At 37.7% G+C, this 25,704-nt stretch overlaps 1 protein-coding gene across 2 annotated transcripts in view; it reads left to right on the top strand.

Moving 5' to 3' along the window:
- LOC121372649 (cadherin EGF LAG seven-pass G-type receptor 2-like) overlaps window positions 1-21,639 on the top strand; it is a 108,269-nt gene extending 86,630 nt beyond the window's left edge. For both annotated transcript variants that reach the window (XM_041499102.1, XM_041499093.1), the window contains 6 exons: window positions 1,816-1,900; window positions 5,631-5,753; window positions 9,396-9,451; window positions 16,858-17,130; window positions 18,408-18,999; window positions 20,367-21,639. In XM_041499102.1, the coding sequence (XP_041355036.1) occupies window positions 1,816-1,900; window positions 5,631-5,753; window positions 9,396-9,451; window positions 16,858-17,130; window positions 18,408-18,999; window positions 20,367-20,435 (1,198 nt within the window). In that variant the 3' untranslated portion in view covers window positions 20,436-21,639. The remainder of the gene's footprint in view (window positions 1-1,815; window positions 1,901-5,630; window positions 5,754-9,395; window positions 9,452-16,857; window positions 17,131-18,407; window positions 19,000-20,366) is intronic.
- The last annotated feature ends 4,065 nt before the right edge of the window (window positions 21,640-25,704 follow it).

Below are 25,704 nucleotides of genomic sequence, written 5' to 3'. Positions count from 1 at the left end.
GAACATGTTACAATGAAACTGTATTTTTATTTATCATGTCGATAACATCTACTGGCTCTTAAAGGGACATTCCTGAGTTTGCTGCATTGTAAGATGTTTCCGACTAATAAAATACTTACATATTAAATATATTTTCTGGTTTAGAATATTGATGTCTGTATATACAATGTGTTTGTGGTCGTCTTAAATTTGTAAGAAGCCCAAACTGGATTTTGTCTTCAAATAATTTCGTACGTATGAATTTGTTTTATTTTTGGAAATAAAATGGAATTTAACCTAGTACAAATATCACAACGATCAGAAACACGTTTAATATACAACCACTAATATTTTATGCCTAAAAATATATTTGATATGTAATTACAATCGTTAAAAAGTCTTTGTTAGTCGATAACATCTTAAACATTGCAGCAAACTCAGGAATGTCCCTTTAAATAAAAATGAAAACCCGTAAATTATATATGTGTTGTACAAAACGAATTCAGATAGGCCTAACCCACTTTGTTTTGACATAACCTATCATGACCATGTAAATGGTGTTCTAAATTTAATGCGCAAAAGAAAAATAGTTTTACATAAAACCTTATTTGCGTGAACTATCGTTATCGCAATTTTTAGAATCCTGCACAGCCTTCGACCTAAACCACTTAGGTGAGCGCTCTACCGACTTAGGTCCAAAACACACCGGATCTGGGTCTGGGTCTGGGTCTGTGTCTGTGTCTGGGTCTATAAATATGTTCATGTACTTACCATTTGTGACACCCAATAGCCGATATGTATTTTTGTGCTGGGGTGTCGTTAAACAAACATTCAAACAAACAAGTGTCTGGGTCTGGGTCTGGGTCTGGGTCTGGGTCTGGGTATGTGTCTGTGTCTGGGTCTGAGTCTGTGTCTGTGTCTGTGTCTGTGTTTGGATCTGGGTCTGGGTCTGGGTCTGGCGAGTATGGTACCAGTCGAAAATAAAACGCACTAATTCGAATGTGACAAAATACACCGCGTCTGTGCTGACGAAACCAACAGATGTGGTAACAGACGACATATAACATTCGCTATATTTTCACACTACCAGACTGGCAGCTGTACAATGTTCGAATCTTACTCTTTCAGTTTTCTTAAAGGGACATTCCCGAGTTTGCTGCATTGTAAGATGTTTCCGACTAATAAAACATTTCTACGATTAAACTTACATATTAAATACATTTCTTGTTTAGAATACCAGTCTCTGTTTATTCAATGTGTTTCTGGTCATCTCAATATTTATAAGAAGCCCAAACTGGATTTTGTCTTCAAATAATTTCGTACGTACGAAAAAATTGTTTTTAGGGAATAAAATGAAATTTAACCTAGTACAAATATTAGAACGGTCAGGAACACGTTTAATATACAGCCACTAATATTTTATGCAGAAAAATATATTTGATATGTAATTACAATCGTTAAAAAGTCTCGGTTAGTCAATAACATCTTAAAAATTGCAGCAATCTCAGGAATGTCCCTTTAATAAACAACAGTAAAGGTATATATAAATCAATGTGGATTTCTTCTACTTATTGTTGGTGTTTATAGAAGTAATTTTTTCTCAAGGTATAAACGCATGACTATATATTGTTAACACGTTACGTCTAAATACACCAGACATGGCATCTTTGCCACACTTGCCACACCCAGACCCAGCTTTGTATGGTTTTCTTTTTTGACTTAATGGACCTCGCCCCTTAAACAAAAACGTTGTTAGTGTGAAAGATTGTTTAGTCTGCTTACAAGAAATAATGTTTTGCATTGTAGATTGCAGTTAATATGATAATTTTGTTTCAGTGGATTTATCGTGGTGAAACAACCACTGGACTACGAGGGCCAGAAGAGATATGACCTACAAGTTACCGCCACTGATGGCATGTCTGTAAGTTGGTCTTGTTTTATTTCTACCGGTCCTTTTTTTCTGTGTTCAAGCTATAGTTGATCATACTTTAGATTTGGAGTCCGGTTGTGTTGATAAAAACCGCTGTCTCTGTCAAGTCTTCTTTGGAACCCCAAAGCTTGACAGCCAGTGTTGCTCCGTTCGGCCAGTGGTTTATCCTGGCTTCATCGCAGAGGAGGCAAAATTGCAGGATGTGCTCTGGGGACTGTGGCCCTGTTTGACATGAACATTCATCAGTGTCTGCCAGTTTCAGGTGGTACACATGGGATCTGAGATTGCAGTGACCGGTTCTTAGCCTGAAAATGGTTGTCACTTGGTATCTATCCAGATGATGGACCGGATCCTTGATGGAGGGGACTATAGGTTTTGTTTCTATCTGTTTGTCTGTCTGTCGGTCTAACTGTCTGTCTCTCCGTGTATATGTCCGATTGTCCTACACAAAGCTTTTCGGACCTTTTTTTCCTGCAATGCCTAATAATATTGAGCTGACATTTTGTGTATAGCTTTACCATGTACTGTTGCAGACCAAGTTTGACTTTCATGGCGATATACCCGTTTGTCACAGAGTTATGCTCCTTAAATTTAGAGATACGAAAATATATTTTCCGGACTTGCTTTTTCGCAATGCCTCAAAATATTGAGATGAAATTTTGTTTATAGCTTTGACTTTAATGAGGATTGTCCTATTTTTCACAGAGGTATGGCCCTTGAATTTAGGAGAAACGAAAATCTGTTGGGGCCCTGAAGGAGACATGTATTACTTTAGACTCAAATCGCTTGTTACATCCATTTAGTTATGTTCAGCTCTCGTTCAATCCATTTTATTTGGGATTATTACAGATTGGTTAGGGGTGGATTTTACCAAATGGGTGGGGTGTGGGGGTGGGGTGTGTGTGTGTGTGTGTGTGTGTGCGAGATATCTGAAATTCTAAACTAGTGTGACTTTTTTTTATTTTTTTTAGTGTGTTTTTGTTTTTGTTTGTTTGGTTAGTTCATTTATTTTCGTTTTATGTGTGTGGTTTGTTTTTTGTTGTTTTTTTGTTTCATTTGTTTATTTTTTTTTTGTTTTTGTTTGTTTGATTGCTTTTTTGTTTGTTTTGTTGGTTGTTTTTCTGGGGTTGTTGTTGTTTGTTAGTTGTTTGTTAGTTGTTTCTTTTTGTATTTTTCTTTGTTTCTTCGTTTGATTTTGTTTTTTTGGTACGTTTTGTTATCTTTTTATTTGTTTGTTGTGTTTTTTGTTTTGTTGTTGGTGTATATGTATTATTCTTATTAATGTTTGTTTACTACAGTTTTTGTTTGTTTGGTGGATCGGTTCTTTGGTGTGTGTTTTTTTGTTTTGTTTTTTTATTGGGCATAAAAAGGCTCCATTGTTGTTTTAAATGAGCGTGGTACATGTACACAGGCCTCCACCCTGAATCCCCTCCCCGGCGATTACGTCGGTGAGGTGGGGGAAAGTATGACAGTCTGGTGTCCTATGTGTACCTCTTTTCCATACAATATTGTATCATTCACTTACAGTGCCTTTATTGTTTAATTACGTTCTAGAGAAAGAGCGACCCTGATGAAACCCACTTTAGCTAACAAGAGCCGTGTTTGTTTAGCAAATGTTGTTTATGTATTTCGTTTATTCATATGTGACTTTATTTTTTTTTAACGTATGTGGTTTATATTTTCGTTTATTATGGTTCATATTTGCGGGGTTTTTTGTCATGTTAATATTTTTCATTTCGTATCGTTTTTATTTTAGTTTATCATGGTTTATATTTTTGTTTATGAGTTTGTTTATTATGATTCATGTATTCGTTTATTGTGGTTTATTTCTTATTTATTATGGTTTTTCTTTTCATTTATCATGGTTTATCTTTTCCGTTATCATGGTTTTTGTTGTTTTGTTTTTTTATTTTGGTCTGTATTTTCGTTTATTTTGGTTCATGTTTATATTTTGTTTATCATGGCTTATGTTTACGTTTATCATGGTTTATGTTTACGTTTATCATCGTTTATGTTTTTGTTTAAAATGGTTTATGTTTTTGTTTAAAATGGTTTATGTTTTCGTTTATTATAGTTTAGCTTTTCGTTTATCATGGTTTATGTTCTTGTTTATATTGGTTTATGTTTTTGTTTATATTGGTTTATGTTTTCGTTTATCATCGTTTATGTTTTTGTTTATATTGGTTTATGTTTTCGTTTATTATAGTTTATCTTTTCGTTTATCATGGTTTATCTTTCCGTTTATCATAGTTTATGTTTTCGTTTATAATGGTTTATGTTTTTGTTTATCATGGTTTATGTTTTTGTTTATCATGGTTTATGTTTTTGTTTAAAATGGTTTATGTTTTTGTTTAAAATGGTTTATGTTTTCGTTTATCATAGTTTATGTTTTTGTTTAAAATGGTTTATGTTTTCGTTTATCATGGTTTATGTTTTTGTTTATCATGGTTTATGTTTTCGTTTATCATGGTTTATGTTTTTGTTTATCATGGTTTATCTTTCCGTTTATCATAGTTTATGTTTTCGTTTATCATGGTTTATCTTTCCGTTTATCATAGTTTATGTTTTCGTTTATCATAGTTTATGTTTTCGTTTATCATGGTTTATGTTTTCGTTTATCATAGTTTATGTTTATCATGGTTTATGTTTTCGTTTATCATAGTTTATGTTTTCGTTTATCATGGTTTATGTTTTTGTTTATCATGGTTTATCTTTCCGTTTATCATAGTTTATGTTTTCGTTTATCGTAGTTTATGTTTTTGTTTATCATAGTTTATGTTTTCGTTTATCATGGTTTATGTTTTTGTTTATCATGGTTTATGTTTTCGTTTATCGTAGTTTATGTTTTCGTTTATCGTAGTTTATGTTTTTGTTTATCATAGTTTATGTTTTCGTTTATCATGGTTTATGTTTTTGTTTATCATAGTTTATGTTTTCGTTTATCATGGTTTATGTTTTCGTTTATCATGGTTAATGTTTTCGTTTATCATGGTTTATGGTTTTGTTTATCATAGTTTATGTTTTTGTTTATCATAGTTTATGTTTTCGTTTATCATGGTTTATGTTTTTGTTTATCATGGTTTATGTTTTTGTTTATCATAGTTTATGTTTTTGTTTATTATAGTTTATGTTTTCGTTTATCATGGTTTATGTTTTCGTTTATCATGGTTTATGTTTTCGTTTAAAATGGTTTATGTTTTCGTTTATCATAGCTTATTATTTTGTTTATCATCGTTTATGTTTGTGTTTATCATGGTTTATGGTTTACTTTATCATAGTTTATGATTTCGTTTATCATGGCTTATGTTTTCGTTTATCAATGTTTATATTTTCGTTTGCCATGGTTTGTGTTTTTGATTTATCATGGTTTATGTTTTTATTTATCATGGTTTATGCTTTTATTTATCATGGTTTATGCTTTTATTTATCATGGTTTATGCTTTCGTCTATCATCGTTTATGTTTTCGTTTATGAAGGTTTATCTTTTCGTTTGTCATGGTTTATGTTTTCGTCTGTCATGGTTTATGTTTTCGTCTGTCATGGTTTATGTTTTCGTTTGTCATGGTTTATGTTTTCGTCTGTCATGTTTTATGTTTTTGTTTATCATGGTTTATAGTTTTCGTTTATCATGGTTTATGATTTCGTTTATGAAGGTTAATGTTTTCGTTTATCATGGTTTTAGTTTTCGTCTATCATGGTTCTTATTTTCGTTCGTTCACAGACGGCGTACGCTGTCGTAGAAATTCTGATCGCCGACGTCAACGACAACAACCCCGTCATTAAATACCAGGAGGTCGATGTGTCCGTGCAGCGAGAACTGGGAACCGTCATTACGCAGATAGAGGTAAACATACTATTTACACATATAGAGGTAAACACACTATTTACGCATATAGAGGTAAACACAATATTTACGCATATAGAGTTAAACAATATTTACGCAGATAGAAGTAAAGACAGACCCATATACAGGGGTGGGATTATACAGGGGTGGGATGTAGCGCAGTGGTAAAGCTGATGTGCGGTCAGTCTAGGATCGATCCACTTCAGCGGGCGAATTGGGATATTTCTCGTTCCAGGCAGTACACCATGACTGGTATATTAAAAGCCATGGTATGTGCTATCCTGATGCATATAAAAGACCCCTTGCTACAAATAAAAAAAATGTAGCGGATTTCCTCTCTAAGACTATATATCCGAATTACCAAATGTTTGACATCCAGTAGCCGATGATTAATAAATCAATGCGCTCTAGTGGTGTCGTTAAACAGAAACAAACTAACTTTACACACATACAGGTAAACTGCCTTTAAAGGGACATTTCTGAGTTTGCTGCAATGTTTTAGATGTTATCGACTAACATATACTTTTTGACGATTGTAATTACATATCAAATATATTTTCTACATAAAATATCAGTGCCTGTATATTAAACGTGTTTCTGATCGCTTTAGTATTTGTACTAGGTTAAATTTCATTTTATTTCCTAAAATATTTTTTTTCATACGTACGAAACTATTTGAAGACAAAATCCAGTTTGGGCTTCTTACAAATATTAAGATGACCAGAAACACATTGAATATACAGACACTGATATTCTAAACAAGAAAATATATTTAATATGTAAGTTTAATCGTTGAAATATTTTATCAGTCGGAAACATCTTACAATGCAGCAAACTCGGGAATGTCCCTTTAAGCACATAGAAATTTAACAAAGTGATTAATTGCTCCAACTTTGATTATGAGGAATCATTTAAGAAGAAAGGGAATGTTTTATTTGACGACGCACTCAACACATTTTATTTACGGTTATATGACGTCGGACATATGGTTAAGAACCACACAAATATTGAGAGAGGAAACTTACTTTCGCCACTTTATGGGCTACTCTTTTCGATTAGCAGCAATGGATCTTTTATACGCACCATCCCATAGACAGGATAGCACATACCACGACATTTGATGTACCAGTCGTGGTGCACTGGCTGGAACGAGAAATTCCATTTAAGAGATCAAATTGGTAACATATCAATTCACATGCTAAAGGAACCGAAATATTACTCTTGTCAGGATCGGCGGAAGCAAGATGACATTGGGGGTGGGGGGGGGGGGGGGGGGGGGGGGGATGGGGGCGGGACTGAGTTTCTAGTTTCTAGTTTACTACGATAAGATTTACTACCAATAATGGCTAGAGCCCCCACCCGCTCCGCCGTGCCTGTTTCTTGGACTATTTCAGTAGTCATAGCTTTCCATAAACGGCAAGGTATGTTACACTGTAATTAAGAATATGTGCATAGAATGGAGATATGAATAGAGGGATGGATAATAAGTGAGTGTTTAACGACACCCCAGGCGCAAAAAATCAACAACCCACAAACATATGGGCTATAAGGGCGACAAGCAAAGGTAATCGTACCACCCGCTAAAAACACAACAAAAAACTAACCAACAATGACCCCCCCCCCCCCCCCCCCCCCCCCCACACACATACACAAAAAAAAACCTCAAACCAAAACACACAAACATACATTGACATTCAATAAATGTGTAAGTACAAAATAACAAATAAACTCTGACATCTTCATACATTTCAGTTAAAGGTGCTTTGTCCTTTTGCAATATTGTATAGTATTTCTATTTAATACTTTGTTGTCTAAAATAAATTGACAGTTTGTTTTGATTAAGGACACCACTAGAGTACCTTGATTAATTAACCATCAGCTATTGGATGTCCAGCATTGGGCAATTCTGACACGTAGTCTTCAGAAAGTGGAAACCCGCTAAAATTTTCCCATTAGCAACAAGAGATCTTTTCTAATCACCCCGTAGGGCTGTACCCTGATCAAAATCCTAGGGGGGGGGGGGGGGGGGATTACTATTTATAAACAAATGAAACACTATACAATTTAAACCCTGAGATGTGTATGCTATTTTCTGGAGTAAAATAAAAAGGAAAAAAGTGAGATTCGGGGGGGGGGGGGGGGGGGGGGGCAGTTTCCCTCCAGAATGGACACCACATACCACGGCCTTTGATATACAAGTCGTGGTACACTGCTATGGACAGGAGAAACCCACGAAGGGTGTTTCAGTCCTTCAATCTACAGACAAGCGCTCTATCGACTGAGTTAGATCCCGCCACTTTCCGAAAATAGCATTTCGTGGTAAAGCGCTTGCTTGGTGCGCGGTCGGTCTGGGATCGACACCCGTCGGTGGAACCATTGGAATATTTCTCGTTCCAATCAGTGTACCACGACTGGTATACCAAAGGCCGTGGTATGTGGTATCCTGTCTGTGGGATGGTGCATATAAAAATATCCCTTACTACTCATTGAAAAATGTAGCGGGTTTCTTCTCTAAGACTATATGTCAAAATTACCAAATATTTGACATCCAAAAGCCGATGATAAACAAATCATTGTGCTCTTATGGTGTCGTTAAACAAAACAAACTTTAACTCTTTTACATCTAGTCATGAGGAAATTTATTTTCGAGTGTAAGATTACATAAACATACTTCCGGCATCCCTGAACCCCAAAAACCGGCCTCGGTGGCGTCGTGGTTAGGCCATCGGTCTACAGGCTGGTAGGTACTGGGTTCGGATCCCAGTCGAGGCATGGGATTTTTAATGTAGATACCGACTCCAAACCCTGAGTGAGTGCTCCGCAAGGCTCAATGGGTAGGTGTAAACCACTTGCACCGACCAGTGATCCCTTGCTGCTAATCAAAAAGAGTAGCCCATATAGTGGCGACTGCGGGTTTCCTCTCAAAATCTGTGTGGTCCGTAACCATATGTCTGACGCCATATAACCGTAAATAAAATGTGTTGAGTGCGTCGTTAAATAAAACATTTCTTTCTTTCTTTCCCTGAACCCAAAATGTCAAATCGTATATAGAGGCGAATAAATGCTTACGTTTGTAATAAGTTCGAGTCTTCTGATTTGCCATGTTACGAACTAGACGCACATTAAACGCGTGCATATAGTAAATTTTTAGAATTTGTTTTTTGTTTTTGTTTTCAAAAATAAAATGTACTTGTGCCCCCCCCCCCCCACACACACACACACACACACATTTCACATATCGTTCTTAGGACCTGCAGATTTTCGGACCAAGGGAGTATTATAATCAATCACCACATCGCTAGAGCCCATCCGATTTTTTTTTTTTAAACTATAATCGATCATTGGAACATCAAAAGTAATTTACAGTGTTGTGAGTGGACAATGCACCTTTAAATAGTTGGCCAAGTGCCGCACACAACTTCACAAGACATGCAGGGTCTCGCCCCACGGTTATTATGTATGCACGCACATGCGTTATTTAATCACGACACTGCCAACAACACTCGGGTTTTCTGGCCTGCTAATTGAAATTCAGAACAAGGAAGTCACCCCCTGCTGGTAAAGGTCACGTCAGGGCCCAGTGCGTGAAATTAGCTTCGATAAACATCTAATTAACAATGTCGGTATCCATTTTGTCTACAGGCTCAAGACTTGGACAACAACACATTGCTGACATATTCACTGCTGGCGCATTACAAGTAAGTTTATATTTAATTTTTGATTTTATTGATATTTATTATTTGCTTCTTTTTTTTTTCTTCTGTTTTTTTCCTCTTTTTTTTCTTTACAGATTTATGTTTCTGTGTCTTCTCTTTAAGAAAACAGTGTCCATTCGGCCCAGTGGTAAAGCGCACGCCTGATGCGCGGTCGGTCTAGAATCGATCCACGTCGGTCGGCCCATTGGACTATTCTCGTTCCAGCCAGTGCCCCACGACTGGTATATCAAAGGCCGTGATATGTGCTATACTGTCTGTGGGATGGTGCATATAAAAGATCCCTTGCTACTAATGAAAACAATGTAGCGGGTTTCCTCTCTATGACTTTCAAAAATGACCATATGTTTGACATCCAATAACCGATGATTAATAAATCAATGTGTTCTAGTGGTGTCGTTAAACGAAACAAACTTTTAAACCATTCGGTCCAAAAATAAGACGCAGAAAGCAACATTAAAGCTATATTTTAAAACTGTTCTTTACAAGATAAAATGTTCGGTTCCATAGGGTATATACCACGAAATCATTTCCCATAGTTAAAGCTGCTGCATGCAACATTATAATCAACATATACATCATTAATATGAACACTACAACCCCTCGCCCTTAAAGGGACATTTCTGAGTTTGCTGCATTGTAGGATGTTTCCGACTAATAAAATATTTCTACAATTAAACCTACTAAAAATGACAACGTTGTGCGGAACTAGGGCAGTCAAAGACACATCAACCTATCCCTGACACTAACAGCTTAACCATCATCTTTTCTAGAGTTACTTTAAAGGGACATTCCTGAGTTTGCTGCAATTTTTAAGATTTTATCGACTAACAGAAACTTTTTAACGATTGTAATTACATATCAAATATATTTGTATGCATAAAATATTAGTGGCTGCATATTAAACGTGTTTCTGATCGTTCTAATATTTGTACTAGGTTAAATTTCATTTATTTCCAAAAATATAATTTTTTCGTACGTACGAAATTATTTGAAGACAAAATCCAGTTTGGGCTTCTTACAAATATTAAGACGACCAGAAACACACTGATATTCTAAACCAGAAAATATATTTAATATGTAAGTTTAATCGTAGAAATATTTAGTTAGTTGGAAACATCTTACAATGCAGCAAAGCCAGGAATGTCCCTTTAACAGGAAGACATGTATCACAAGCCAAATTTCACCATCAGTGCACGATAGAATATGCTGTTTTTCTGTGAAAATATCAATGTTCTACGTCGAATACTTTTTCTGCCATTCGACTTCAAAACGTGAGATGTTTTGCTTTTAAACCCCCAATATAACACGAATACCAGGCCAGGACCCAATTTCACAAAACATCGTAAGCCTAGGTTTGCACGTAAACGTAAATCTACGACTAAACCACAACTCTTATTACCGTTATGGTACAACAAATATAGTTAGAAGAACACACATTTCATTTTCTTGTGTCTTTAAAATACTCCAGCTTCCGTAATGATGTAATTTTCTGCGTGGAATCGATGCCAAAGATGTGTAAACGCACGACCGGTATAACTGCTAGCAGCAGACGTAATCTTATGACATTTAGAGAAATGGGCCAGTGTCCCGTACCACGAAGCGATCTTAGCACTAAGATCACCTTAGTGCATAAGGTAGCTATGCACTTAAGGTGATCTTAGGGCTAAGATCGCTTTGTGGAACGGGGCTCAGAACTTACTTAATACGGCATTCAAACTTTGAACCTGTCTTTCTATTACATGGGAAACGTGCAGTCGCATACATTCGATTCGTAGTGTCCCGCCATTCTTGATCTATTTTAATATGCTCAAATATTGAAAGTAGGCCTCTACTTACACACTGTGAGCCGAATTTATAAACTCCTTTTTTTTCTACTTACACGCATGTAACTGCATGTGTTTACAATGCTTAAACACCTGCTTTTAAGAAGAACAAACTTCATAAATTCGACTCTGTAGGTTTAACTTACGAAAGAATACCGTATGCGTCTGTTATAAGACCACCAAATGCAGATATAATGCGCTGGATTGGTTTTCCTTTACAGTTGGCCACACAGCTTTGTAAACCCGCGGTGGGTTTTTATTATTATTCATGTGAGCGATTGACGATTGTTGGCTTTGTTTCACCAGCCGTCAGTTTAAATATATATCGTCACGTTGGCAGTAGTTGATTCTATTTGCAGGACATTAAGTCTCAGACCCTCGTAAATATAGACACCAAGACTGGTTAGTCTACAAACCTGTAACACATCTGGATAACGATATTGTAAGAGTGAAACAATAGTCTTTGACGCTGAAACGTGGAAATAACATCTAAAAATAGATAATCTTCATTACGGTACCGTTACGTTTTGCAGGTACGTGCGTTTTCAGAATTGTGAAAAACGCATTTCATGACATTACAAACACCAAGATGACCAGAAACACGTTGGATGCACGGAGGTTGATATTCTAAAACAATAAAATATAAGTAATGTCTAATTTCTATTATTGAAAAAATAAAAATAAAATAAAAATAAAACAAAACAAAACAAAAACAGCAGTCGGCTTTAATAGTTAAAACATGCCATAGTCAATCACTTCAAGCTTGCGTCCGTTCTGAACATCTAGCATGTCACTCCTGTAACTGACGTTAGACCAGACCATCAAGTACTCTGCTGTTCGGGAGCTATAACCCTATGTGTGACGTTAAATATTCTTACACACCCGTTGGTGAGGACACCATGCATTAGTTTTGATAACACGTAGCTGTTTACACACGTACGAGTTAACAATTTCAAGACATACAACTGGCTGCTAATAGGTGATGACAAGGTCACCAATGCCATAGTATACGTCAAATGAAATAATAAAATGTGTTGAGTGCGTCATTAAATAAAACATTTCTTTCTTTTTCCTTTCCTTTGTAATATTTCTTTTCTTTTTGTCTCTATTTTCTGTTTCTCTTTTTGGTAACAGTTATGTAATCTTCCATATTTGCAATATCCAACCCCACTCTTCAAACTAAATGTCATTGTTAATAGAACCCAGCCAGCATGCCAAGAATAATGTCGCACACGCGCAGAACTCTGGAATTAAGAAATAGACCTCGTGCTATCCGAAATGTGTCATAAAGACTTCGTTTGACGATCACAAATATTGTTCTGCTCAAATGTTTTTAATAGTTCTCCCTTCATCGTAATTCTCTGGCGATAAACAAGAAAAAATAAATGAGACAGGAATTATCTACAGTGGAACCGGTCTAATAACAGACACCTGAGGTACTGGATTCGCATCTTTGTATTAACAGGACATAATCAATGTATTCCACTTCTAAGTTTACTGAGAACAAGAAATAAGGGAACACTTGGTATTGTGGACCGGATTTCAGTCACTATTAGGAAGAAAGGAAGGAAATGGTTTATAAATACGCACTCAACACATTTTATTTACTGTTATATGGCGTCGGACATATGGTTACGGACCACGAAGATATTGAGAGAGGAAACCCGCTGTCACCACTTCATGGGTTACTGTAAGTTTCAACTTACTCTTTTCGATTAGCAGCAAGGGATCTTTTATATGCACCATCCCATAGACAGGATAGCAGATATCACGGCCTTTGATGTACCAGTGGTGGTACACTGGCTGGAGCGAGAAATAGCCCAATGGTCCCATCGACGGGGATCGATCCCCAACCGACTGCGCATTAAGCGAGCGCTTTACCACTGGACTACGTCCTGCCCTCAGTCACTATTAGCGTCAAAATCAGGACCGATATTTGGGCCCGTGCTTATAAAACTTTTAGAGTCCAGTCTCAATCTCTAATGACGTCACACGCATACAATTTGTATGGCATTGTCATGACCTTAGTGCCTCAGACTCCATTAGAGTCTCGAGTCTAGACTCTTTAACATTTGTATAAGCATCAGGCCTGGAGTGGGGGAGCACAACCTCCAGTGTGTGTGTGGGGGGGGGGGGGAGAGGGGTCACAGCCTCCCTAACGTGGAGAGGGACACAAGCCATATTTTACCTTTATGTTATATAGAATATTACATTGTTGTCCTTGATGTGTGTGTGTGGGGGGTGGGGAGGGGGGTGGGGTTGGGGGAGAGTGGGACTAACCCCACCCACCCCGGACGTCCGGTTCCTAGGGGCCTGGTAATGGCTATACAAAGTACAAATATGCAATATGGGATTGAATATCAGTAACGTGAAACCGAATGTCAGTAACACAATTAAAGGGACAGACCCTAGTTTCAATCCGTGAAAATTAACTCTACGTTTAGTTAATCTACAAACCCGTAAAACATTTGGATAAAGTTACAATTGAGTGAAACATGAGTTTGTAATTTTGAAATGGTGAAATACCCTCCAAAATAGACTAAAACTTGACTCCATAACTGTTACTTCTCAGACGCAAGAGCGTTTTTAAAAATATGAGCAATGCATTTTGTGATATTAAAACAACACGATGACCAAAAACACTTCGAATGTGCGGACATTGATAATCTAAACCATAAAATCTAAGTAAAATATGATTTCATTTATCAAAAACGGCTATAATAGTCAAAAATATGCGTTAGTGTTTAAAAACTAGGGTATGTCCCTTTAATTCCCTGACACTATGTATGGTGGCTTTCTTTTTGCAGTTACTCTTTCCTGTTAGTCCATTCAACTGATTGGGGGTTTTCTTGTTCCAACCAGTACTCCATAACTGGTCAAAGGACGTGGTATGTGCTTTCCTGTCTGTGGGAAAGTGTATATAAAAGATCCCTTGCTGCATTAAAAAAAAAAATTGCGGGTTTCTTCTGATGACTACGAGTCAGAAATAACAAATGTTTGACATCCAGAAACCGATGATTAATTAATCAATATACTCTCGTGGTGTTGTTAAACAAAACAAATTTTAACTTTAATTTTCCTGTCAGTGTTGTTATGATCCCTATAATAATGATACACGTCTATTTTAAATATTGACGACTGCTAAAACAAAATAAGAAACTTTCAAGAGCCCCGCACATGGCGTGTTTGGCACGAAAACGGATTTTCCTCGGGGGAGTATTAAGTCAAGTGAATTACGCTGAACGTGAGTTACACGAGATAAGCCAGCCGTGTGAAGATTTGAATCTGTGTGGTAAGACCTAAATCCAATATTTGATATCTGGAATCCACTGGTTCCCAACTGGCCGCTGGTCCGTCGTCAAACAATGATGCGCTGTATTAAGATAGAGCTGTCATTCATATGCATTCCCATCATCTGAAAGTGAAGACAAACTTGTCGGGCTATGTTTTGAAACCGAAGTGACGAAATGTTAAAATAGCAAACAATGGCGGCCATTTGTGAAGGTCGAATATCACAATTAACGTTCCTTAGTTCCGATTTTTTCATTATTTTGATTAATTTATTAAGGGGACATTCCTGAGTTTTCTGCACTTTTTAAGATGTGATCGACTAACAAAGACTTTTTAACGATTGTAATTACATATCAGTGTTCGAGATTAAAATATTTGGCCAGTATCCCAGTTGGATACTAACATTTCAAAATCTTGTATCCCACCTGAGAATTTAGTATTATATGGTATCCCGGTGGCATACTGGGTTCTTGAAGCCTGGTATCCAAAATTAAATTCTGGTATCCCTGGGATATCGGGATACCGTTAATCTCGAACACTGCATATCAAATATATTTTTCTGCATAAAATATTAGTGGTTGTATATTAAACGTGTTTCTGATCGTTGTAATATTTGTACTAGGTTAAATTCCATTTTATTTAAAAAAACAAAAAAACAAATTCATACGTACGAAATTATTTGAAGACAAAATCCAGTTTGGGCTTCTTACAAATATTAAGACGACCAGAAAAACATTGTATATACAGACTCCGATATTCTAAACCAGAAAATATATTTAATATGTAAGTTTAATCGTAGAAATATTTTATTAGTCGTAAACATCTTACAATGCAGCAAACTCAGGAATGTCCCTTTAAGTAAATGTTAGCATAATATAACAAAGCATAACTACGAGACGTGATTGATAAGTTCGTGGCCTAAGGCAGAAGTACACTAGCTGCACATGTTTATTACTGTTTTGAATAAAGGAAGAAGGTTGTTTTGTTTAACGACACCACTAGAGCACATTGATTTATTAATCATCGGCTGTAACAGTCAAACATGGTCATTTTCACACAGTCATAGAGAGGAAACCCGCTACATGTTTCCATTAGTAGCAAGGGATCTTTTTTATGTTCCATCTCACATACAGGATAGCACATACCACGGCCTTTGATATACCAGTCGTGGTGCACTGGCTGGAGCGAGAAATAGCCCGATGGGCACACCGACTATTAATAAAGGAAATCTAAATCACGTTGTCAAACATGAAAGAGTATCATAGGCGTACACGCTCCCATTTTTCTAGTGGGGGTGGGGGTGGGGGTGATTGGGGGTAGGGAGGCGCCTCTTTGCCAAAATTAAACGAAAATGCCCGACAACATATATTGGTATTAAAGTCGCAGACCCAAGTTTGAACCCGGGAAAATAGACACTAAGGTTTGTTAAGCTACCATTTTGAAACACATCTGAAATGTCCCCCGCCGTCCCTATGTTTGGAACACTTATGGAGAGTACAGATATCTGTTCTCTTAAGAGAGGTGGCGGCTTACTACATGTCCATTCATTGCACTTCAACTTATTTTCGTGTTTATATCCAAATAAGGTTCAAACACGCTGTTCTGGGAACACACCTCAGCTATCTGGGCTGTTTGTCCAGGACAGTGGGTTAGTTGTTAGTTTGTTAGTGGTTAGTGAGAGAAAAGAAGGTGTAGTGGTCTTACACCTACTCAATGATTCGTTAAAACTCGCTCTAGGTGGGAGCCGGTACCGGGCTGCGAACCTAGTACCTACCAGCTTTATTTCCGATTGTTTAACTACAACACCATTCAATTTATCCGTTAGGCTATACTCTGTTGTGTACACTTGCACATATACATGTATACATATATGCGAGTGTGTGTGTGTATGTGTGTGTGTGTGTGTGTGTGTGTGTGTGTGTGTGTGTGTGTGTGTGCCTCTGAAAATTGCAAGAACGGTCGTTTCGTTCGCGTAAGTATAGTTAGCATAATCCATCTTTCATTTGCGCATTGTATTTTATACAACATTTACATATAAACTCTTTCGTTTCAATTGTGTCCCTAAGTTTTGCCTCAGATTTATATCTAAACGTTTCCCAGTTTGAGATTTTCGTACAGTGTTGTAATATTTACATAATCATGACCCCCAAAAATGGGTTACCTGAATTTGTTTTTGTGTAACCCATAAATGATTAACGTAAATTTTCAATTCTCAAAGTCTTGCCATATAAATGAGATAATACGCCTTTAAGTTTTGTTTCTGATTCTTCACAGTATTTTCGGCATCGACTCTGCCGGCTATATCACGATCATCAACGCTGACAACATCGATGAAGACGTCTACGTCCTCGCTGTGACAGTGACCGACAACGGCAACCCACCGCGACAATCAGTGGCCACCGTCACCGTCAGGTTCCCGCCACTGCCGAGGCCAGCGCCCGTTGCCATGGCAGGGGGCGGAAGTGACATCCTAGCTATTGCATTCGGCGTCATCGCCGCCATCTTGTTAATCACCGTCACGATTCTCGTTATATACATCATCAGAAGGTAGGCTAATTCAAGCAGTGCTTATGGCTTCAAAATCATCGAGACTACTCTCCTGAAATTATGTAGGAGAATAACTGCTCTCAGTGTCAAATTAACAGTAATTTTTAATAAAATAAATCATCGTGTGATGAGGCGAGCAATTTATCGCCCACGCAGAAATAGTTTTACATCAGAAACACGCGAGTGGGAGCAATTGTTTGTGTCAAACCGATAGTATTGATCATGTGTCCTTTTTTTTCTTCGTCTTTGATTTTTGGAAAGGGTCAGGGTCCATAGTTTTGTAAAGGTTAGTGACTACCCTCGAGACATTACCAAAGTATCTTGACTTTTAACAACACCCAATATATACTAAGATAAAAAGTTTAGAAATTTAGTAAATATGCTTATATAACAAAATTAAACTCGTGACTTTCAAAGAGAAATCAGACACTTGCTTTAATTGGTGCATCATTTGTCATTTTCATGCTTATACCCAATTAAGGTTCAAGCACGCTGACCTGGGCACACACCTCACTATTTGGGCTGTCTGTCCAGGACAGTGGGTTAGTTCTTAATTGTTAGAGATTAGTGAGAGAGAAGAGGATGTAGTGGTCTTACACCTGCCCACTGAGTCTTTAAAACTCGCTGTGGGTGGGAGCCGGTACCGGGCTGCGAACCCTGTACCTACCAGTCTTTTGTCCGATGGCTTAACCACGACGCCACCGAGGCCGGCTCAGTATGAATAATAGGAGATGACATGCATAACTGTCACATCATTGAATGTAGCCCGGGGTTTAAAGTACAATACCCAAATGTGTATGTCTTATGTTGAAACACTTTATTAAAAGCCTTGACTCTTTACTTTAAAGTGTTATGGAGTGATAGAACAATGTGTGGATGGATTATACACTCAAAAACAAAATACACATGATAAAATTACCACGCAAGGAAGATATCGAAATTCAGACAGAAATACCATACCAAGGCCCATTCAAGTAAACCTTTTAGAGTCCAGACTCAATATTTAATGACGTTACACACATACAATTTGTATGGTGTTGTCATGAAATTACGGTCCTAGACTCTATTAGAGTTTTGAGTCTAAACTCTGAAAGTTTTATAAGCACCAGGTCAAGTAGTAAAAAGACTAAATACCTTTAATGAGGACTAAACAAAAGTCGTGGTAGTAATTTCAAAAACACAACAATTTTCTTAATTTTAGAAGGAAGGAAATGTTATATTTAACGACGCACTCAACACAGTTTATTTACGTTTATATGGCGTCGGATTAATTTCAGACGACAGCAGGCGAATCAGCCGTTGGACAAGGCGAAAATCAACTACGGCCTTGACCCTAAAGGTCTTCTGTACCACAAAAACATGGGCTCGCGCAGCGCCTCGCGCGTCAACCTCAACTTCCGGGGAGACCACGAGGAGACGACCGACGGTTACACGACAATCGCCACGAACCCCTTCACCATTGGGCAGACGGCGTTCCGCGGCGGCGGCGGCCACGACGACAACTGCAACTACGGCTTCTTGCCGAACGACAAGTCGGAGACGAACCGAGACGTCGACGAGATTCAGATCGAGACAGCGGTGATCCCGTACGGGCCAGGGGCAGACGACTCGTTCTACCATTCAGTCCGTGATGGCTTCCCGCAGCCGGAGGACGAGGACGACAGTTTCCAGGACAAACTAAACCACTCGTTCGCCAACGGCTCGCTGAGCACGTTCAAGAACTCCAGCAGCAACGAAAGTCTGCACAGCGACGGCGCCGGCTCCAAGACCATGCTGATGAACAGCAGAGTTGTTGACGGGAAGAAACCCATGGGAGGCAAGAACATACCGTGGAACAGCAACGGGCATCTAGCGTCTATGAAGTCTGTGGTAAGTCGAATTTATATAAAATGTAAAGTACTCTTATAACGAACCAGAAAGGACCATGGTAGTTCGTTGTAGCAGTAGTTCGTTGTATATAGTTGTACAAGTTGGTTGTTAATGTGTAGGGAATTATATATGAAAATTAGCTTAATTGGGCTTCCATTTTTATGGAAGTCCCGGTAGTCGAGCGGTTAACATCGCAGACTGTCAAATGCCATGAGAATCGGTGCAATAGGTTCAAATCCTGACAATTGACACTCGGTGTTTTTAAATAGTACTTTGGTTAGTATATCCATATTGATGTTCATACATACAAGTTTACCGTTTCAAGATAGTGTATTAAAACTTTTGAAGAGAAAATGTTCAAGAATGCTGTCTGACATCTAATTTAGCTGCTTAAGTATCTACGGTCTCGCTACACAGATCACTTCCAGGTGAGAGTTCATTGATCACGGTCCACTATAGTTCCTAATTGTGACACGTTATGGTTGACATATTCACTTCTAGGAAATGGTGAAGAATTAAAACAATATGTATGTTTAATGGTAAGCCTTCTGGCTGTATTTTGCCCATGTTATTTTGTAATATTGTGCATCGACCTGTTGGGACATGGATGTATAGCGCAAGAGACAGCCGGAGTGAATCGGTTAATGAACTACCTGTTCGGACCGGTAATGTTCTCAATTTTGGAGTGAAAATAAATGCTTATATAATGTATGTTCGCAATGGTGTATGTTGTTAGTGCCAACGAGAACCCGTTCTATTGGCCTTCTTCATTTGAAGTTGGGCAATTTAACCTGGGTTTCAATGGCAGATGACATCTGTGTAGTGAGACCTAAGAGTTCTTCGGGCAACATTTGAACTTGATGAAATGATGACAGCGGGATAGTAGTTATCTAGTGTTATCCCCCAATAATATTAATAATAATAATAATCTCTCAAGACATTTTTGGATTGAAACCTTCAGGCATATCTTGTTTTTTGTTAACATTGTTACGATTTGATTTAAGTTGAACTATTCAGTGCCATGCGAATTAAAGCAGGCTGGACTTGTTCGAATATTTTGTAGAACCATATCTATGTTATCTTAACCTGTCAAATTGACGTTTTGTTGTTTCGTGTTAATTATGATTCACTTTGGACTCAGATCAGACACTTTGATCAAAGCTTTCATGAGGCCTGCATTCTGTATAGATAGGAGCCTTGTGTTGCCATTTTCAAACACTATATATATATGGACATCCACACACCACCCACCCCACGTAGAGAAGTTATTCTATGGGACTTTTAGTAGGTGGAGAAAACCAAAAATGCTCTTTTGAATTTATCTTTAAACTTTGATAATCAAGTTTCATTTTTCTTTTCTTTTTCAGCATAGTATAGACCCAAACACGGGGGTGGCCCCCATGGATGAGAAGCCAGAAATCACAGTATACTTCTAACAAATCACTTGATGTTTATCATGTCTGTTGTGTGCATGAACGAATTGAATGTGATATGATGTGATAAACAGGTATGACACGTGAACATGTTTACCATTTCTTCACAGTTCAAACACTTCTTATGATCTTGAAATGGTCTATAATGTAATATCAACCATGAAAAGGAATGCACACCATTCTTCGCAGTTCATCAACGTCTTATGACCCAGAAATGGTTTATAATGAATTAGCAATCAAGGAAAGAAATTTATTCCATTCTTCACAGTTCATCAACTTCTTATGATCCAGAAATGATATATAATGTACGCTCGTAGTATCAATAATAAAAGGAAATGTATACCATTATACATAGTCCATCAACGTCTTATGATCTATAGATGGTCTACAATGGAAAGGAGTATGGAAGGATGTGATAAAAACTTGGTAAATAGGATAATGGTATATGATAAAATGTGATATGTATGAAACAGATATGATGTTTCACGGGAACTGATTTCATGTATAAGTGAATGCTGTGACACAAATAAATTAGTTAATGAAGGATGTGACATGCATCAGGGAAAAGAACTATGTGCCATATAGCAGAAAAAGATGTGACAAAGAAAAACAATGATATCTGTCTTGGCAGGATGTGACATTAAAGCAAGATCTTTCGTATATGAACATCTCAATAAATATGTGACATATAAAGAAAAATATGACATATAAAAACATGTGACATATAAAAAATGTGACATATAAATTAAGATGTTACAGGTTAAACGTGATCATTAGAAAATGTGACACATCATACGATACGACATATTGTATAAGGACATATGTGATGTTTCGCTAAAATGTATCAACATATGATACATCAATGGAATATGCGACAAAGAATTTTGTGGAGTACAACAGGTAAAGATGAATGTGGGATATTTAACAAAAACGTAACATGTATTAGCACAAGGTGTAATATATATAAAAGAAAGAGGTGATATAATATCTCAAGGAAAGACGTAAGATATGAAGGAGATATGTAACATCCAAAACATACACGAATTACATCAACTAAAGATCGCAGAAATGCTGTATCTATCAAGAAAAGTTCATGGGCGTTATATACGAGGCGGAAGCTTGAGAGCTTTACCTCATATTCACCACCTCAAGCCATAGGCGTACGGGCTACCATTTATTATTTGGGGGGGGGGGGGGGGGGGGGGGGGAGAGGGCAAGCTGGATTTTTTTGGCCCGAATTAAACGAAAAGGCCCGAATCTGGATAACAACGTTTATTTATATACGCATATATTGGGTTACAAACGAATCGCTACGCATTTTTACATGGATTACAACTAATTTTGTTGGTAGAATGATAGAAATACATGGCAAAAAAGGTCTCAGGTTAGCACATTTTGCCCATATATCTCTATCGTTTTTGCCCGAATCTGAGGACCCCCCCCCCCCCCCCCCCCATCTTGTACGCTTATGCCTCAAGGTGCTCAAAATATAAGAAATTCGGGGAATTTTTTTAGCCATTTTCATAATGTAAATCGCCCATGAAAGATGTAATATATCGAATAAAGATGTCATGGTAGTACAAGGCAAAGCTACGGTGCTTCGCGCACCCCTCAAGTTGTGGTAAAAGTATGCATTCGGGCAAATATTTTGGTAATCGGAAACGCCTATCAAAGTTAAAATATATCTCGAAGAAAGATGTGATGTGAGCTATGGAAAGATGTGTTATTGGTTATGGAAAAATGTGTTGTTGGAATTGGTTATGGAAAGATGTGATATGAGTTATGGAAAGATGTGATATGAGTTATGGAAAGATGTCTTATTGGATTTGGTTATGGAAATATGTGATATGAGTTATGGAAAGGTGTGTTATTGGTTATGAAAAGATGTGATATGGGCTATAGATAGATGTGATCATGGGTTATGAAACGATGTGATACGGGTTATGTGAATGTATGATGCGTATCAGTGCGAGGTGTTATATGAGTTGTCAAACGACGTGATTTGTCTCGCATAAAAATGTGATACGTGTCATGGAAAGGCAATAATTGATTCTTGTATAAAACATTTACGAGATGAGTGTACTTCAAAAACATAGCAACTGAATGATCTGTGTACAGTTTGTTTTCTATTATAATAAATGTACTATTTAAGACAAGATCTGTCTACACATGTTCGCACCGGTTGTTAGAAAATATATAATAATAAATAGTAATACTGATAATATGTATAGTAGATCTGGTGTTTTTCGAGAGCAGACAACCAGAACGAGTTATGTCCCCTTATTGCGAAACAAAATGGTACACTATTTTATACTTTTATGTTGTTATGGGTTGGGTTTTTTTTTTTATGGGGGGGGGGGGGGTTAGATGCATATAATAGAAGTGATATAAAGCTTCATGATTTGATAAAAATAAACAAAAGTGCGTAAAGTTTCACTTACGATTTGAACTACACAACGATATTAGTACATTTAGAACCATATTTACATACGCAATACATTTTCAGGTACCGTAATTTCGGGATGTACATTCCCATGAGTTTTCAACCAATATATGTACACAGTTCTAAGTTATCCATTAAAACATCATGGTGGTTCTTGGCCCATGCATACAAAACTTCAAAGTGTAAACGTAATGTCTGAAAATTGTTAACGTCATGACAACGTCATGCAAATTACAAACAACATTTTAGATGCAACCAAAAGTCTATCGTGAAAGTTTTATAATCACGCACCCATATCTGTGAAACATCCGTGGTTTGGAACCCACCCAGTTGAACAGATAATTTGAGGTTGTTTAGACTACCTGTGGTATAAATAAATATTTTTACTGCAGCTACAAAAGCCATGTGTTTCTTATTTTCCTGTCTTAGACGAAGGAGCTGGCAGTGTCCTGAACCTGCGCCCAGGACAGGCGTGCACTATAACAGCTTGTTCTGAATGTGCACGTTAAAACGCTTTGGCATTGACATTTGAATAATAGCGTGATTGAACCTTAATTGTAATACCGAAAATAAGTTGAAATTATAATGATCATATGTCAGTTATTTTACATATTAATTATTATTTACAAAAAAAAAAAAAAAAAAAAATATTGTAACAGAAGTGAAGATGTAATGCAACACAGTTTTTTAGTTTTGCACATTTTCAGAATATTCCACAAAAATAAAAGTGGGCTCCGGTTGCACCCCTCCCCATCAAATCGATAGTGATAACAATACCAGTGGCGGATCCAGAAAATCCATTTAGGGGGGCTCCAATGACATGAGGCGGAAGGCCAATGGAACTTTGGGGGAGGTTTGGAGGGGATCATAAATTTTTTAATTAATATATAATAAAATTATAACTGCCGCAAAATTTGGGGGGAGGGGCGTGCCCCTAGACGCCCTAGATCCGCCTCTGAATACACATTCTATTAATACCTATTTTAGTGGCGCATTCAGTTTTAGCATAGTATAAACAAAATTGAAATGTAGCAATTACACAATACATTATACTTGTATATGAATTGTTCATGAATAATTAATCATGTATATATACATATACATTTGTACCGATATTAACCACACCATTTATTATATTGGCAATGTCCTTTCGAGTGATTTCCATTTTACTTTCACTGTACAGTGATGTCAATGCAAAGTATGTTTACTTAATGTATTTATGTATATGTTGATATTTATGTAAAATAAATTACTGCAGTAAACTGGTTTTAGAGTTCTGTTGTGTCTCCGGTACTGATGTCTTGTGGGAACGAGATCAGAAAGTCACGACTTCATGGAGAGCGAAAGAAAACGAAGAAAAGGATTATATTTGTCGAACGAGAGAGAGACAGAGAGAGAGAGAGAGAGAGAGAGAGAGAGAGAGAGAGAGAGAGAGAGAGAGTGGGGGGGGGGGGGGGGGGGAGGGGGATGGAAGTATGAGAGAAAGCAAGTATGGGCTATTCTTCCTGTAAAGACCGGCCTCGGTGGCGTAGTTAGGCCATCGGTATACAGGCTGGTAGGTACTAGGTTCGGATCCCAGACGAGGCATGGGACTTTTAATCTAGATACCGACTCCAAACCCTGTGTGAGTGCTCCGCAAGGCTCAATGGGTAGGTGTAAACCACTTGTACCGACCAGTGATCCATAACTGGTTCAACAAAGGCCGTGGTTTGTGCTATCCTGCCTGTGGGAAGCGCAAATAAAAGATCCCTTGCTGCTAATCGGTTCCTTAACCATATGTCTGACGCCATATAACCGTAAATAAAATGCGTTGAGTGCGTCGTTAAATAAAGCATTTTTTTTTCCCCCGGTAAATAAGGAAGGGAATGGTTTATTTAACGACGCACTCAACACATTTTATTTACAATTATATGGCGTCGGACATATGGTTAAGGACGACACAAATATTAAGGGAGGAAACCCGCTGTCGCCACTTCATGGGCTATACTTTTCGATTACCAGCAAGGGATCTTTTATATGCACCATCCCACAGACAGGACATTACATATCACGGCCTTTGTTACACCAGTTGTGGAGCACTGGCTGGAACGAGAAATAGCCCAATGGGTCCACCGATGGGGATCGATCCCAGACCGACCGCGCATCAAGCGAACACTATACCACTGTGCTACGTCCCGCCCCTCCCGGTAAAAAAACTAATTTTGTTTTGTTTAACAACACCACTTGAGCACATTGATGTATTAATCATCAGCTATGGAATGCCAAACATTTGATAATTTTGACATTAGTCCTAGAGAGGAAAAGAAAGAAAGAAATGTTTTATTTAACGACGCACTCAACACATTTTATTTACGGTTATATGGCGTGAGACATATGGTTAAGGACCATACAGATTTTGAGAGGAAACCCGCTGTCGCCACTTCATGGGCTACTCTTCCGATTAGCAGCAAGGGATCTTTTATTTGCGCTTCCCACAGACAGGATAGCACAAACCATGGCCTCTGTTGAACCAGTTATGGATCACTGGTCGGTGCAAGTGGTTTACACCTACCCACTGAGCCTTGCAGAGCACTCACTCAGGGTTTGGAGTCGGTATCTGGATTAAAAATCCCATGCCTCGACTGGGATCCGAACCCAGTACCTACCAGCCTGTAGACCGATGGCCTAACCACGACGCCACCGAGGCCGGTCCTAGAGAGGAAGTCCTCTACATTTGACATTATGTCAGTAGTAAAGGACAGCGCTGCACATACCACCGCCTTTGACATGCCAGTCGTGGTGCACTAGCTGGAACAACAAATAGCCCAGATCGATCTCAGATTGCACTAT

The sequence above is a fragment of the Gigantopelta aegis genome, chromosome 1, assembly GCF_016097555.1.
Source record: "Gigantopelta aegis isolate Gae_Host chromosome 1, Gae_host_genome, whole genome shotgun sequence".
In the NCBI taxonomy this organism is placed as follows: domain Eukaryota; kingdom Metazoa; phylum Mollusca; class Gastropoda; order Neomphalida; family Peltospiridae; genus Gigantopelta; species Gigantopelta aegis.
Note: the sequence above shows the minus strand (reverse complement) of the source record. Positions and strands in the feature narration are given on the sequence as shown.